Source organism: Chiloscyllium plagiosum, chromosome 19 (assembly GCF_004010195.1).
Source record: "Chiloscyllium plagiosum isolate BGI_BamShark_2017 chromosome 19, ASM401019v2, whole genome shotgun sequence".
Taxonomy (NCBI): Eukaryota; Metazoa; Chordata; class Chondrichthyes; order Orectolobiformes; family Hemiscylliidae; genus Chiloscyllium; species Chiloscyllium plagiosum.
The window spans coordinates 9963867-9977919 of record NC_057728.1 but is presented as its reverse complement, the minus strand read 5'-3'; the positions used below and the strand labels follow the sequence as shown (position 1 = coordinate 9977919).

The 14053-nt window shown below is 38.5% G+C and overlaps 1 protein-coding gene across 1 annotated transcript in view; it reads left to right on the top strand.

Annotated features, from left to right (window-relative positions):
• zcrb1 (zinc finger CCHC-type and RNA binding motif 1) overlaps window positions 1-14053 on the top strand; it is a 41058-nt gene that overhangs the window by 16450 nt on the left and 10555 nt on the right. The window contains exons 2-3 of the mRNA XM_043709072.1: window positions 2977-3096; window positions 10581-10609. Of these exons, the coding sequence (XP_043565007.1) occupies window positions 3013-3096; window positions 10581-10609 (113 nt within the window). The 5' untranslated portion in view covers window positions 2977-3012. The remainder of the gene's footprint in view (window positions 1-2976; window positions 3097-10580; window positions 10610-14053) is intronic.

Here is a 14053-nt window from a genome sequence, read left to right as displayed (position 1 = left end):
ACTTGTGTAATAGAATTGCCGTGTATCTAAGTTTGCTGATGATAGAGATTGATGACCAAGTATGTAGTGTAAATGGATACATGATATTATAAAGAGAAATTGATAGCTTAATTAAGTGGAAATAGCCATGACAGGTTCACCAGAATGTTACCAAGGCTCCATAAATTATGAGGAGCTATTAGAAAAATTCGATGTTTGACTAAAGCAGGTTAAGCAGAAATTTGTTTGAGGATTGTATAATTTTGAGAATAGATTGAATTGTTAATTAACCACTTTTACAATCAAGAAGGGTGATAGGAATGTGGAATTCTCCTACAAAAATCAATAAATAATTTGAATCTGAGAATTTTGTTAGTCATGGCTATTGAAGGAGTCAAAGCTTGCGCATGACATTAGGATGTAGATTAGCATGAATTTGCTGAATTGCAGAACAGGCTGACTGGCCGAAGAACTTACTTTTATTCTACAGTTGCTAACAATTGAATAAATCGAATCCGATATTACCAAATTTTATATACTGATAACATAGTCAATATTATATCAAAATAGTGGGTTAATTCTGCCACTTGTTAAACAATTGATGTGACTGCACATCAAATACTATACCCTAACTTTGCTTGCTGCAGCACAGAAAGAACTTTGCAGCTGTTGAAGGAATATGCAAGAAAGTATTCAGAATGCTTCAGGTTATTTGGGGTAGAAAGGGAGCAGGTATTGAATTGTGAAGAGGTTATGAAATTGGGAGTAAGGCTCCTAATGAAAGAGAGAATATGAACCATGATGTGCATTTCATTTTTTTTCTGGAGTCGTAGCACACATCAATTGTGTTTAAAGGGAGATAAATTCAAAACTTCATAGACGAAACACATTTCAGTGAGCAAGTGGTAAATCTATCAGGGATTAGTGTCTTGTAAATCAACCATTTTTAATATTTGTTTCAAAATCAACTGCAAAAATGCTCTGAATGTGGTCTCATAAATGATTTAATGAGTGTCATTAATACTGCACTCTGAGCTCAATATTAACCTTTCCTAACATATTCCAACATTTAATTGCTTTATTCGCTGCCACAGAGCAATGTTACAATACCTTCTAAATTATCCGCTTGGGCAAGGTTTCAAAAACTCTCTGCTGTCAATGAGAATCAAACCCCACTCCAAAGCTATGACAAGAGTAGCAGTCAGTAAGCTGATTTTTCCAATCATTAGATTCTGTCTCTCATTTTGGCTGATCCATCTCATCCAGTCACAGGTTGTGCTCTCACTCTTGCTGCTGTTCCAGAAAGTAATTCTACGACTGAAGGAACTTGTGATTGAAGGAGCTGGAGCAGTTTATTTGTCTGATTGGGCTACAGCCATGCAGGAATCTTTTCCCTGCATTGCCATCAATTATAGGATGTTCCCTGAGAGGCAGAGAAGAAAAATGGGAACATGAAAAAGAAGGTAACCCGACAGTAATAAGGTACAAATAGACCTGGGGGAGCGATCACTTAGTCTTGTACCAGTTGTTGTCCACAGCTCGAGCTACTTTAAAACAAAAAGTAGGTGTCTAACCTGGTCCTCTTCTCTTCTCTCAATTCATTAAGACATCTAGTCATAGATTTATACAACATGGAAACACCCTTCAGTCCAATGCTGACCAAGATTCTCAAACTAATCTAATCCTACTTGCCTACATTTTGGCCCACATACATCTAAACCTTTTCCTATTCATACACCTATCCAAATATATATTTTTAATTTTGTAACTGTACCTGCATTTGCCACTTCATCTGGCAGTTCATTCCACATACGAATCACCCTCTGTGAAAAAGTTGTCCCTCAGGTCCCTTTTAAATCTTTCTCCTCCCACCTTTAAAAAAAAAATGCCCTCTAGTTTTGAACTCTCCCACCCTCGGGAAAAGACCTTTGCTATTCACCTTATTTATGCCTCTCATTATTTTATAAATCTCTATAAGGTCATCCTTCAATCTCCCACACTCCAGTGAATAATTTTCCAGCCTCTTCACCACCCATCCCACCTCCAACTCTCTTTTTTAAGCCAGCATCCTTCTGCATACACCCTTGAGAGGATGCTCCTAAGTCAGTCTTACAGTCATATATCATGGAAGTAGACCCTTCAGTCCAACTCGTCCAAGCTGACCATAATCCCAAACTAAACTAGTCCCACCTCCCTGTGCTTTTTCTCTTATAATTCATTAAACCACTGATAAGTGATCTGTTAACAGCGGACAGGGATGTTAATCAAGGTAAGTTTTGTGTTAGTACATAAGCAGTAACAGCTTGGGTTTAGAGTTAGCTTGAGAACCGCTAGGGATGAGCAATAAATGCTAGTCCAGCCAGTGATGTCTCATGGCAAAACATTTAAATTTTTTTTCCCTTGTTTCAGTCATAAACTGTAATTTGAATAGTGAAAGCCACAAATATGGTTTTATAACTAGCTATTCTAATCTTTTAAGTGAATCCAAGCTACTGGTAATGTGTTTCAAAGCATTATTGTCACATGTATGCTGGAGTAGTATATGGTTGCATTGTTTGACGCTTTTTTGTTAGGATCATAAAATCTTTTATAATCTCCAATTACTTGTTAATTTAGTTGAGAGGATAACAAAATTAGATAGTTTTATGATAAAACTCTGTCAGTTCTGCTCTTTGATCTGAATTGGATATATCCTGATTTGTTTCAATTCAGAGTTCAGTAAAAGTGGAAAGATGGTCCAACTTGAATAATTTATCAGTAACTATCCAGAGCTTTTTCTCGTTCTTGTGGAAACTGTTCCCTGTCCAATTCTACTTTCAATTCTGCAAGTGCTATTGACCCAAAAAACACTGCTGAAGGTTAATTAACCTTGCTTCCAAGTGTATGAGTGTTATATCTGCACAGATGTGTGGACTTAAATATTTATCTTCCATAGTTGTATGGCTACTGGCATCAGATTAAAAATTTTTTATTTTTCCATTTTTTTTTCTTCCGTAGTTGTCTGTGGAAAGAGGAATTTCGGATTTTAAAAAAATGAGTGGTGGATTGGCACCAAGCAAAAGCACAGTATATGTATCCAACTTGCCATTTTCACTGACGAATAGTGATCTGCACAAGGTAAGCTTACTTATAACAGTCATATAAGTTCTGGGGTATCAAAATAAATGCTTAATTTGTAAACTGTACTTTTAAGTATGTGAAGCTTAAGGCTGCCTTAATTCATTTTCAGTTCATTCCATGCAAAAATGATCCCAGGAATGATCTTGGTTTTTGTCCCAGCTGAGATTTTTAAGAGCAATGGGTAAGCAAGAACATTTGTAGATTTTTGTACCCTCAGGATGCACTTCAGCCAATTGTATGCATACAGCATAGGTGCAGATGTGGACTATTCAGCCTCTTAAACCTGCTCCATCATTCAGTAAGATGATGGCTGATATATTTGTACTTCAAATTCCACATTTCTGTTATCCTTGATTCCCCTCCAAGTGAGAAACCATCTAACTCTTTCTTCAAATTTTCCAGTGACCCCAGCTTTCTCTGCCATTTGAGAAAAAAAACTCAAGTCTCTCAACCCTTAAAGAGAGAACAATTCTCCTGAACTCTGTTCAAAATGGGCAACTTCTTAACTTTAAAGCAGTAGCTTGTAGTTCTAGTCTGACCCACAAAAGGAAATATCCTTTCCATGTCCATTTTAGGACATTTATAGTTACTTTGCAAGTGAGTATAGCAAAGAAACGAAGGTTACCTCAGAATACAACGGGATCTTGATCAGTTGGGCCATTGGGCTGAGGAGTTTAGTTTTAGATAAATGTGAATTACTGCATTTTGGAAAGGCAAATCAGGGCTGGACTTATACACTGAATGGTAAAGTCCTGGGGAATATTGCTGAATGAAGAGACCTTGAAATGGACGTTCACAGTTCCTTAAAAGTGGAGTCACAGGCTGATAGGATAGTGAAGAAGGCGTTTGGTATGCTTTCCTTTATTGGTCAGATCATTGAGTATAGGAGTTGGGAGGTCATGTTGCGGCTGTGCGGACATTGGTTCGGCCACTTTTGGATATTGTGTGCAATTCTGGTCTCCCTGCTATAGGAAAGATGTTGTGAAACTTGAAAAGATTCAGAAAAGATTTACAAGAGGATGTTGCCAGTGTTGGATGGTTTGAGCTATAGGGAGAGGCTGAATAGGCTAGGCCTGTTTTCCCTGAAGCATCGGAAGCTGAGGTGTGACCTTTTATATAAAATAATGAGGGGAATGGATAGGGTAAATAGACAAGGTCTTTCCCCCTCCCCACCCAGGATTGGTGGGGGGAGTCCAGAACTCGAGGGCATAGGTTTAAGGTGAGATGGAAAAGATTTAAAAGGGACCTAAATGACAACTTTTTCACGCAAAAGATGGTGTGTGTATGGACTGAGCTGCTAGTGGAGGCTAGTACAATTACAACATTTTGGAGATAGTGAGGACTGCAGATGCTGCAAAGTCAGGGTCCTTTATTTACAAATAACATTGAAAAGGCATCTGGATGCGTAAATGAATAGGAAGGGTTTATAGAGGGACATGGGCCAAGTGCTGGCAAATGGGACTAGATTAATTTAGGGTATCTGGCTGGCATGGAAGAGTTGGACTGAAAGGTCTGTTTCCATGCTGTACATCTCTGTCACTCTGACCCAGAAAAGAAAACTAGAATAGAGAAAGGAGTACGGGGCGGCACAGTGGCTCAGTGGTTAGCACTGCTGCCTGATAGTGCCAGGCACCCAGGTTCGGTGTCTGTGTGGAGTTCGCGCATTCTCCCCATGTCTGTGTGGGTTTCCTCCCACAATCCAAAGTTGTGCAGATTAACTAGATTGGCCATGCTAAATTGCCTGTAGTGTTAGGTACATTAGTCAGGGGAAATTTAGAGAAATAAGGGAATGGATCTGGGTGGGTTACTCTTCGTAGGGTCAGTGTAGACTTGCTAGGCCGAAGGGCCTGTTTCCACACTGTAGGGATTCTAAGTTCCAAAAATGACCAAATCGTGTATTCTTTTGTATTGGTTGAGTGAGATATGTTGGTTAGGACACCAAGAGATTCTTGTGCCATGAGAATTAGTAGATTTGACCGTGATGCGCCTTCCAGTGAGTTGTGACCCATTGTGTACTGGTTGATGTGAATTTGGTCATTTTAAGTAAAATAATTTTCAGTGACAGGCTCCTCTGTATGGTAACTCTTTTTTGAAGGAATAAACCCTTCAGGAAAATAAGGAAAGGAGTGTGTGAATAATATGTGTTCTCTGCTTTTGTTGTTCTGGATAGGGAGAAGCAGCTTGACCTTCTTCACGTTATCTAGCACATGATCCTGAAAAGAACAATTTTATTGCCGTCTTACAGTACTTTAGGTATACTCACTGAAGAACGGCAGCAATTCAAGAAGGCAGCTCACCTCTGCTATCTCAAAATGATTTAAGAACGAACAGTAATGCCTATATTTCATGAACAAATAAAGTCAGTCTATTGTTAGGAACATGCCAAATTTATATCATTACTCCTCATAATTATGTCTCCTCAATCCTGCTGTACCCTCAGTAGCTGCAAATCCCTCTTTTGTACTGCAGTGATCAGAACTGTAAACGTATTCTCCAATTGATCTCATAAATTATTTAATAGTGTCATTAATAGCTTCACTCTTTGAGCCCCATATTAACCTTTCTTAATATATGCCAACATTTAATTTGCTTTATTCAGTGCCACAGAGTAGTGTAATGATACCTTCTCATTGTTAATCAAGACAACCGGAGTTTTGTTTTACAGGGAAATAGTTTTCTTTCCCTTCAGTTGATAGTTCTTCCTGGATTGTCTGTATCTACATGAGGTCTTGTACATGGAATTTCATTTGCCATCTACTTGTCCAATTCCCAAGTGTGTGCTGATTGTGCTGTAACATAGTTTAAAATTGATCACTTTCATTAGTTTAGTATTAGCTTCCCAATCAAAAGAGCAATGCATCATGTATGTCTTATTACCTACAACTGTCCAGTGGAGTCATCATCACGGACACCGAAGATATACCATTGAAACATTTGGGGTTAAATGTCAACAACTTGGGTTGTGCAGATGACACAATACCTATGGCAGAGTCAGAAGAAGCAGTACAGGAAATTAAAGTGAATATGGCAAATAGATTAACAATGGTGACAAGCAGATGTCTAATCCTGGAGGTGAAAGTTGAAGTAAATGGACATGTCCTGAAATGTGGCAAAAAGTTTATATACCTTGGTTAGTACGGTTGATAGAACTTACGATGTGAGTGGTTAGATGAAGAGTAGAGAAAAGAGATTTTATCACACCGGAGAACGCATTAACATCAAAGAAACTGAGCTTGAATCTTGGGAAAATAATACTGAGGATCTGTTTTTTGATATGTTTGTTGTATACCTTCGCAGACCTGGAAACAAGCCGAGGCTGTAGGTAGGCTGAATGCATTTGAGAGGTGGACACCGAGGAGAATGTTCTGCCTGTCCAAGAAAGGCTATTGAGTTGATGTTGGAAAGGATTGGAGAAAAGAGAATCCATGTAAAACATTACAAGTGAAAGACAGATATTTTGGTCATACCACTGGAGGAACATAATCCATTATTTGAACGAAAGATCGATAGAACATGTAGGAGAGGGAAGTAAAGGAGAAAATGGATATTCGGTCAACTGTTTCCAGTCTATTAAATGTGGCACAGGACACAGGTGTACATACATAGAGTCTTCTCATAAGAAGACATTAACAAAAGCACCCAATCTTTGTATCATTTTCAAAATTATCACTGCGCTTTGATTAATTGTACCCAAGAATGGCATGTAATGATAGGGAAGTGACTAGAATTCATTATCTAGGACAATGGGGATGTGCAAAAATTGCTGGTTCAGCCAATGACACACATCCAATGAATGAATGAATAAATGAATTAATTATTACAAAAAACAAGATCTCTCACATCCAGGCAGTTGAAACTGGCACATTCTTAGACTCAGTTAGCTGGTAGTTTGGAGACATGAAAGAGTGATAGGTCGAAGTTGGTTGATTTGAGAACTCTGAATCTTGAACTTGCCGTCTTCAACATGGGCACGCTGAGTATTGGTGTTGTAAGTCAATACCTTAAAACAAATGACCCTTGACTTTTATTTTTATTTGAAAGGAAAGCACTTTTCAAATGGGCATTTCTGCACCGTTATTGTAATGATTGTCAGAGTAACAGGCCTTTCTTGGAGGACGGGGATGAGGAAAAAATATTCAATAAATAAGACATTGTTTTCAGTGGAATATATTTTTATGCTAATATCAGGAAACGGATTGGACCATGATGTCGTCATAAACTAGGTCATTTGGTTCTTGATGGAATTGCCTGAATGATTTGTGAAATGCTTAAGTATTGACAAGTATAAATTTAAATTTATATTCCTATTATAATTTGTTTCTCTGGAAACACAATCTTCAAATTCACTGTGATTGTAGCATGTTGTGTCTTGGTGTTCATGTACTGTTACTCTTTTTGTTACAAAGTTGTGAAGTCTGGATCTCTGCTTTCGATTTTCAAGTTGTCTGGCAAAAGATTTAGTTTTTGAATTGAATTTATTGTCACGTGTACTGAGGCACAGTGAAAAACTTTGCTATGCGAGCAATACAGGCAGATCAGAGTTAAGTAGCATAGATAAGTAAATAATAGGTACACAGCGGCAAAAACAAAAACACAGGTACAGGTGAATGTTCAGAGTTTGAGAGTCCATTCAGTATTCTTACACAAGAGGGTAGAAACTGTTTTGAAACCTGCTGGTGCATGTGTTCAGACTTCTGAACCTTCTCCCTGATGGTAGAGCTGTAGAAAATTGTTGGAAAATGCTGGAAAACTGCACTTGTTAACTATCCTTCATTGCCCTGAGAAGGTAATGGTGTGCCAGCTTCTTAAATTCCTAAAGTCTTTCTTTCTGGTGTCCTAACACTCATGTATTGTCAAGTCGGGCATTTCATGATGGCCATGGAGCAACAATGGAAGTATTGTGAAATATTTGACCGAGTCAGGATGTGCTTGACGTGATGCAAGTCTCTCAGTAAAGGTAACGGTCTCTGCTGTTAACAGTATTGTCTCTTTTATGATTATACTAGTCAAATAAAAACTGCAGATGTTGGAATCCAAGGTAGACAAGCAGGAAGCTGGAAAAACACAGCAAGCTGTACAGCACCCTGAAGAAGGATTACATCCAAAACATTGACTTCTCCACCTCCTGATGCTGCCTGGCTTGCTGTGTTCTTCTAGCCTCCTTCTTGTCTACCTTGGAAAATGGTAAAGGCCACAGGGGAAGGAAGTGATGTCAGAGTAAACAGAGAATTCCTGCTTTGTATGCTGCACATAGAAGTAGTATGCAATGAAGTGAGTTGAGTGAGGGGGCAAGCACATTAAGTAAGCAGTTTAGTGTTGGATAATGAGTACTTTCTTGTGTTGCTGCAACAAAGTCTTTCCACCACATCTTGTAAATGGAGACACCTTTTTCAACAACAAAGATGCATTTAGAGTTATAGAGATGTACAGAATGGAAACAGACCCTTCAGTCCAACCCGTCCATGCCGACCATATATCCCAACCCAATCTAGTCCCACCTGCCAGCACCCAGCCCATATCCCTCCAAACCCTTCCTATTCATATACCCATCCAAATGCCTCTTAAATGTTGCAATTGTACCAGCCTCCACCACTTCCTCTGGCAGCTCATTCCATAAACGTACCGCCCTCTGCGTGAAAAAGTTGCCCCTTCGGTCTCTCTTATATCTTTCCCCTCTCACCCTAAACCTATGCCCTCTAGTTCTGGACTCCCCGACCCCAGGAAAAAGACTTTGTCTATTTACTCTATTCATGCCCCTCATAATTTTGTAAACCTCTATAAGGTCACCACTCAGCCTCCGACACTCCAGGGAAAACAGCCCAAGCCTGTTCAGCCTCTCCCTAAAGCTCAAATCCTCCAACCCTGGCAACATCCTTGTAAATCTTTTCTGAACCCTTTTATGTAGCACCTTTGCATAAAATGTGGTTATTGAGTGGAAGTAATGTTCTCTACTATGTCAAACTAAGTTGAGCTGTTGTGCAAAATGTAGTGGTGAGACAGCATCAACTGGTTCATCATTGGAGCAGTTGTGAAGCTGAAAGCTTGAGACAATACCAAATGTTTCCACTCCTGATCTTTACGATGGAGAAAAATAATTACGAATCAGCTGAGGGTATTTCTGCTGACAGCATTTCACTTGAATATTAGTAGTATCTTAGAGCTGATAATTGATCTTGACAACTCCAGCTATCTTTGTGTCTGTGTAACTCCAACTAATCAGGATTTTCCCATAAACCCTGTTCTTTTTTCTGAGATTTCTTGGTGCTTCACTTAATGCTCTTTTGATGTTGACTAAAGCTACTTTTGTTTCTTGGACAATCAGCTCTTGTATCGATGCACTTGTGTAATGAATGTTCTAATATGTTAAAGCAATAAATAAGTACATGTTGATTTGGCTGGATTAGGCTGTGGCGAGGCCTGAACTTAAAGATTCTGACAGATTCTGAGCAGGGCAGATTACTGATGGGTAACTTCTATCTGTTCAAGACTTAGTCCATCAATTTTTCAGATAAGCTGCAAAATCTGAAGGGCAGACCAGCCATTGATATTTTATTTCTCTAGTACTGACTGGGAATAGTTGAATCTTGATCCCCTGCCCGTTCGTCAAGAGGAACTCTATGTAGTGTGGAGGACATTAAGGAAAATATTTTAGAAACTAGAAAGGTTTGTGAGAGTCGCTGGTTGCACTTCAGTGTGTTAAGCGGTGCTGCATTTAATCTTCTTTTCATGGGCGCATGATTGGCACAGTGGTTAGCACTGCTGCCTCGCAACGCCAGAGACCCGGGTACAATTCCCGCCTCGGGCAACTGTCTGTGTGGAGTTTGCACATTCTCTCATGTCTGCATGGGTTTCCTCCGGGTGCTCCAGTTTCCTCCCACAGTCCGTAAATGTGCAGGTTAGGTGAATTGGCCATGCTAAATTGCCCGTAGTGTTAGGTGCAGGGGTAAATGTAGGGGAATGGATCTGGGTGGGTTGCTCTTCGGAGGGTCAGTGTGGACTTGTTGGGCCAAAGTGCCTGTTTCCATACTGTAAGTAATCTAATCTAAATTAACATACAAACTTGTAAATTTCTAAACTTGGGAGAGGTTGGGTTTGCAGCATTGGTTGGCGGGGTGGGGGGATGGGGGGAAGGTAGTGGTAAGAATGAACTACAATTCAATAGGAATGCATTTACTGTTGAGCCAGAGGATTATGGATGTGTGTGAATGATGTTTGAATATTTGAAAATTCTTTATTCACACCTCCTTTCCTGAAATTTAATTCAATGATGCCAACGATATTGGATACAATGTTCATCGTTGGTAAGTTACTGAGCAGACACAACAGTTCATTATATTTTAAAATGTAGGTGTATATTGCACACCAGCAATAATTATTTCTAATTCGTCTTTATTAATTTTCTAATAGAGATTTGACTAGTCATGTGTCTTATTTTTGTTCTTCATTTATCCAACTTTCATTTGACAATGTTTTTCTTTCAGATTTTTTCCAAGTATGGCACAGTGGTCAAGTAAGTAAAACATAAGAATTTCTAATGACATAAATTGTGTTGCAAATTTCTGGTATTGATGGAATGAAAAAGTATTTTTTGTTTTGATTTTTAAAAAACAAATTACCTAACATTTTCAATGTCATATGAGTTAAAATAGCAAAGCAAAGCTAATTAGAGCAATATTGATGCAACCTGATTGAAATATTATAAACCTTGTGTTGGCATTTGGAAAGTCTTAGTTGTAGGATTTCTGAAATGAAGTACATCTGGCAACCATTATTTCCTCCATAAGGTACCAGCCAAAAACTGATCCAGTATTTGAAATTGACATTTAACTGGACTCTGATGTTCAAGCCTTGGAGAAGAGATCACCACCAGTATCATACTCAGTATTAATTACCTCAGAAGCACTAGTTACGAAACTTTCAATTGTACTTTTTATTAACCATGACATTACAATGTTTAACAGTGTTAATTCAATTCTGCAGTAATGCACAAGATGTTCAAGCTAAAAAACAAATCAGCTGGTTTCAACTGACAGAAAATCAAACTTTAGCCTCAAAGATATCACTCTTCCAAGCTTTGAAATGTAACTTGCAAAAGTCTTATTATTTTTAAACAATAATTGAGCCATATATTTAGCTCAAGATTGTTGTTTTGAATGTAAATTTACCTGCATTTTAAATAAAAACAAAGTGCTGGATATTGTTCAGGCAGCTTCATTCTTAGAGGCAGTATTAACATTTCCCGCAAATGATGATCCTTTATCAGGAATAGTGGAAAGATTAGATTTAGATTTAGATTAGATTACAGTGTGGAAACAGGCCTTTCGGCCCAACAAGTCCACACCGACCCGCCGAAGCGAAACCCACCCATACCCCTGCATTTACCCCTTACCTAACACTACAGGCAATTTAGTATGGCCAATTCACCTGACCCTGCACATCTTTGGACTGTGGAAGGAAACCGGACCACCCCAAAGAAACCCCCACAGACACAGGGAGAATGTGCAAACTCCACACAGTCAGCCGCCTGAGGCGGGAATTGAACCCGGGTCTCTGGCGCTGTGAGGCAGCAGTGCTAACCACTGTGCCACCGTGCCGCCCAATGTGAAGGTGAAATAGAATGACTTCACAGTGAGACTTCAGGACGAGCAACAATTGATCTGGATGCTCCCCTTTCTGCAGTATCACCCTTCTCCATTGTTTGGGGAGTCTTCCGTCCTTTTGTAAATTTCTTGTGCACTTTTTCCTTCCTGTAGCAAAGTGACCAAAACTGAACACAGTACTCCAAGTGTGGCCACACCAATGCCCTGCAAACTGCAACATAATTTCATAATTACTCAGCACCCTGACTGATGAAGGCCGGTGTGTCAAAAGCTTTCTTCACTGTCCTGTCTACCTGTGACTCCACTTTCAGAGAACTGTGCACTTGAACTCCAAGATCCACGACAAACCTTTTTAGGCCCTACCCTTCTCCATGAAACTCCTACCTTGATTTGTCTTTCCAAATGCCACACCTCGCACTTAACTATATTAGACTTCCCCAGCTTATTAAGGTCCTGCTGCAATTTCTGATTACCTTTCTCACTGTCCACAATACTGCCTATTTTAGTATCATTTACAAATTTATTAATCAAGGTCTGAACTTCACTGTATAACCGACTAAATCAACCAAAAATACTTCCAATTGAGCCAAACTCGTATTTGCAATGCATAGTCTAACAAATATTCTGCCAATATTTCTACTTGCACGAATATAACAATTATTTGACTGAAATTTCACGTTTATTGTCATCGCCCCTTTTGAACCTGACTCAATTTTAACATCCTTCCAAAGGTGTACTGTCCAAAACCTGTCTATGTATTCCCAGATGTGGCCCAACTTGGACTTTTTATAACTCAAGTATAATTTCTAACCACTTGCATTTAACTTTAGAATTCCCATACAAAATGAAGACTGACTTAATGGGGTGCAGCTGGGTTTTGAATGGTGATTTGAGTAATGACTACCATTGAGTAACCAATTTGGCCATGAAGATATTATTTTACACTTATGATGTGAATTATCTCATTGCAACCAATTGTCAGATCTTTGAAATAGCTAAACAAAATATTGGTTTATTTATGATATTTCAGCTTCTACCTTTAATTCATCGTTTAATGTACAAATCTTTAATTCATTCTAATAAAAATAAGTGATTTTCTTTGATTCGTTTATGGGATCTGAGTGATGGTGGTAAGGCTTCACTTATTCCCCATTCCTCGGGCAACTATGAGTCAATCACGTTGCTATTGGTCTAGAGTCAAATGTAGGCCAATCAGGTAAAGATGGCCATTTTCTTTCTTGCAGGACATTAGTAAAATCGTATGGATTTTCTTACAATCTCAATGGAGACCAATAACCTTATTTTTAAGAAAACAATGAATTTCCCAGTCATCAATGCAAAGCATTACATGTTGAAATTTCACATTTTAAAACTTAACAAACTAGAACTAACGTTAATTAAACATTACATTCATGAGCAACTGATACACTAATCTATAGCCAAGATATTCCTCATTAACTACCAAAAATGCCACACTATGTTTAGCCATTCAACAGAAATGCAGTGCTGTGTTGAAGGCCTCAGGCGCACAAGATATCTTTTCCCTTGATGATTAACCCAAAGTCATCCTTTTTCTTTTTCTACCTGATGCAGAAGAATCTGTTATGAGTCTTCCTCCCCAAATCTATCTGCCTGACTGCCTTAAAGGCTGCCTTTGCATCTAGGTATTGAATTTTGGATCTTGCTTTACATGCAGATTGATGTGTTTGGATCCAAACAAATTCAGTGTCAGATTTCATAGGCTTTTCTTCAGGCAGACTTTATGGGATATCACATTCCCCTCTCCAAACTATTCTCATTTTACCTTGAAGTAAAGGAGACTGATTAAAACTTAACCATTTTGACAAATCCATTGCTTATAACAATTTGATAATTAGTGCTGTTAATTTCCTTGATGGAGCATTCGCTTGATGATTTCCTTGCAGCTCAACATGGAAATCATCGTGAATGAGCCCACTGATCATTTGCTCACTCAGAAAGTTGAAGTTCTCCCACAAATAAGACAAGATCACCGTGATGTGTTCTTTGAGGTCAATAGCAATTGTAAAATCCAGGCCAATGTATATCATATTCTTTTATCCAGCCTTTATGGAGTTGATAATTGGTTTTTAGGCTAGTAACTATAAAACTACCTCAGATGTAATTGGATGGTTTTGTGAAAAATTCTAACTGTTTAAACTAGGTAGAGCATTTCAGACAGTTTGAAAAATTAAAGATTTTATTTAACTAAGTATAAATAAAGAATAGGATTTAAAATTGGCTGAAATTTAGTCACTACATTGAGTATCTTTATTGGTTCTGGTAATAGAGTGTAAAATGTTAGGTTAAGATTTCTTACTTGCACACAACATTGC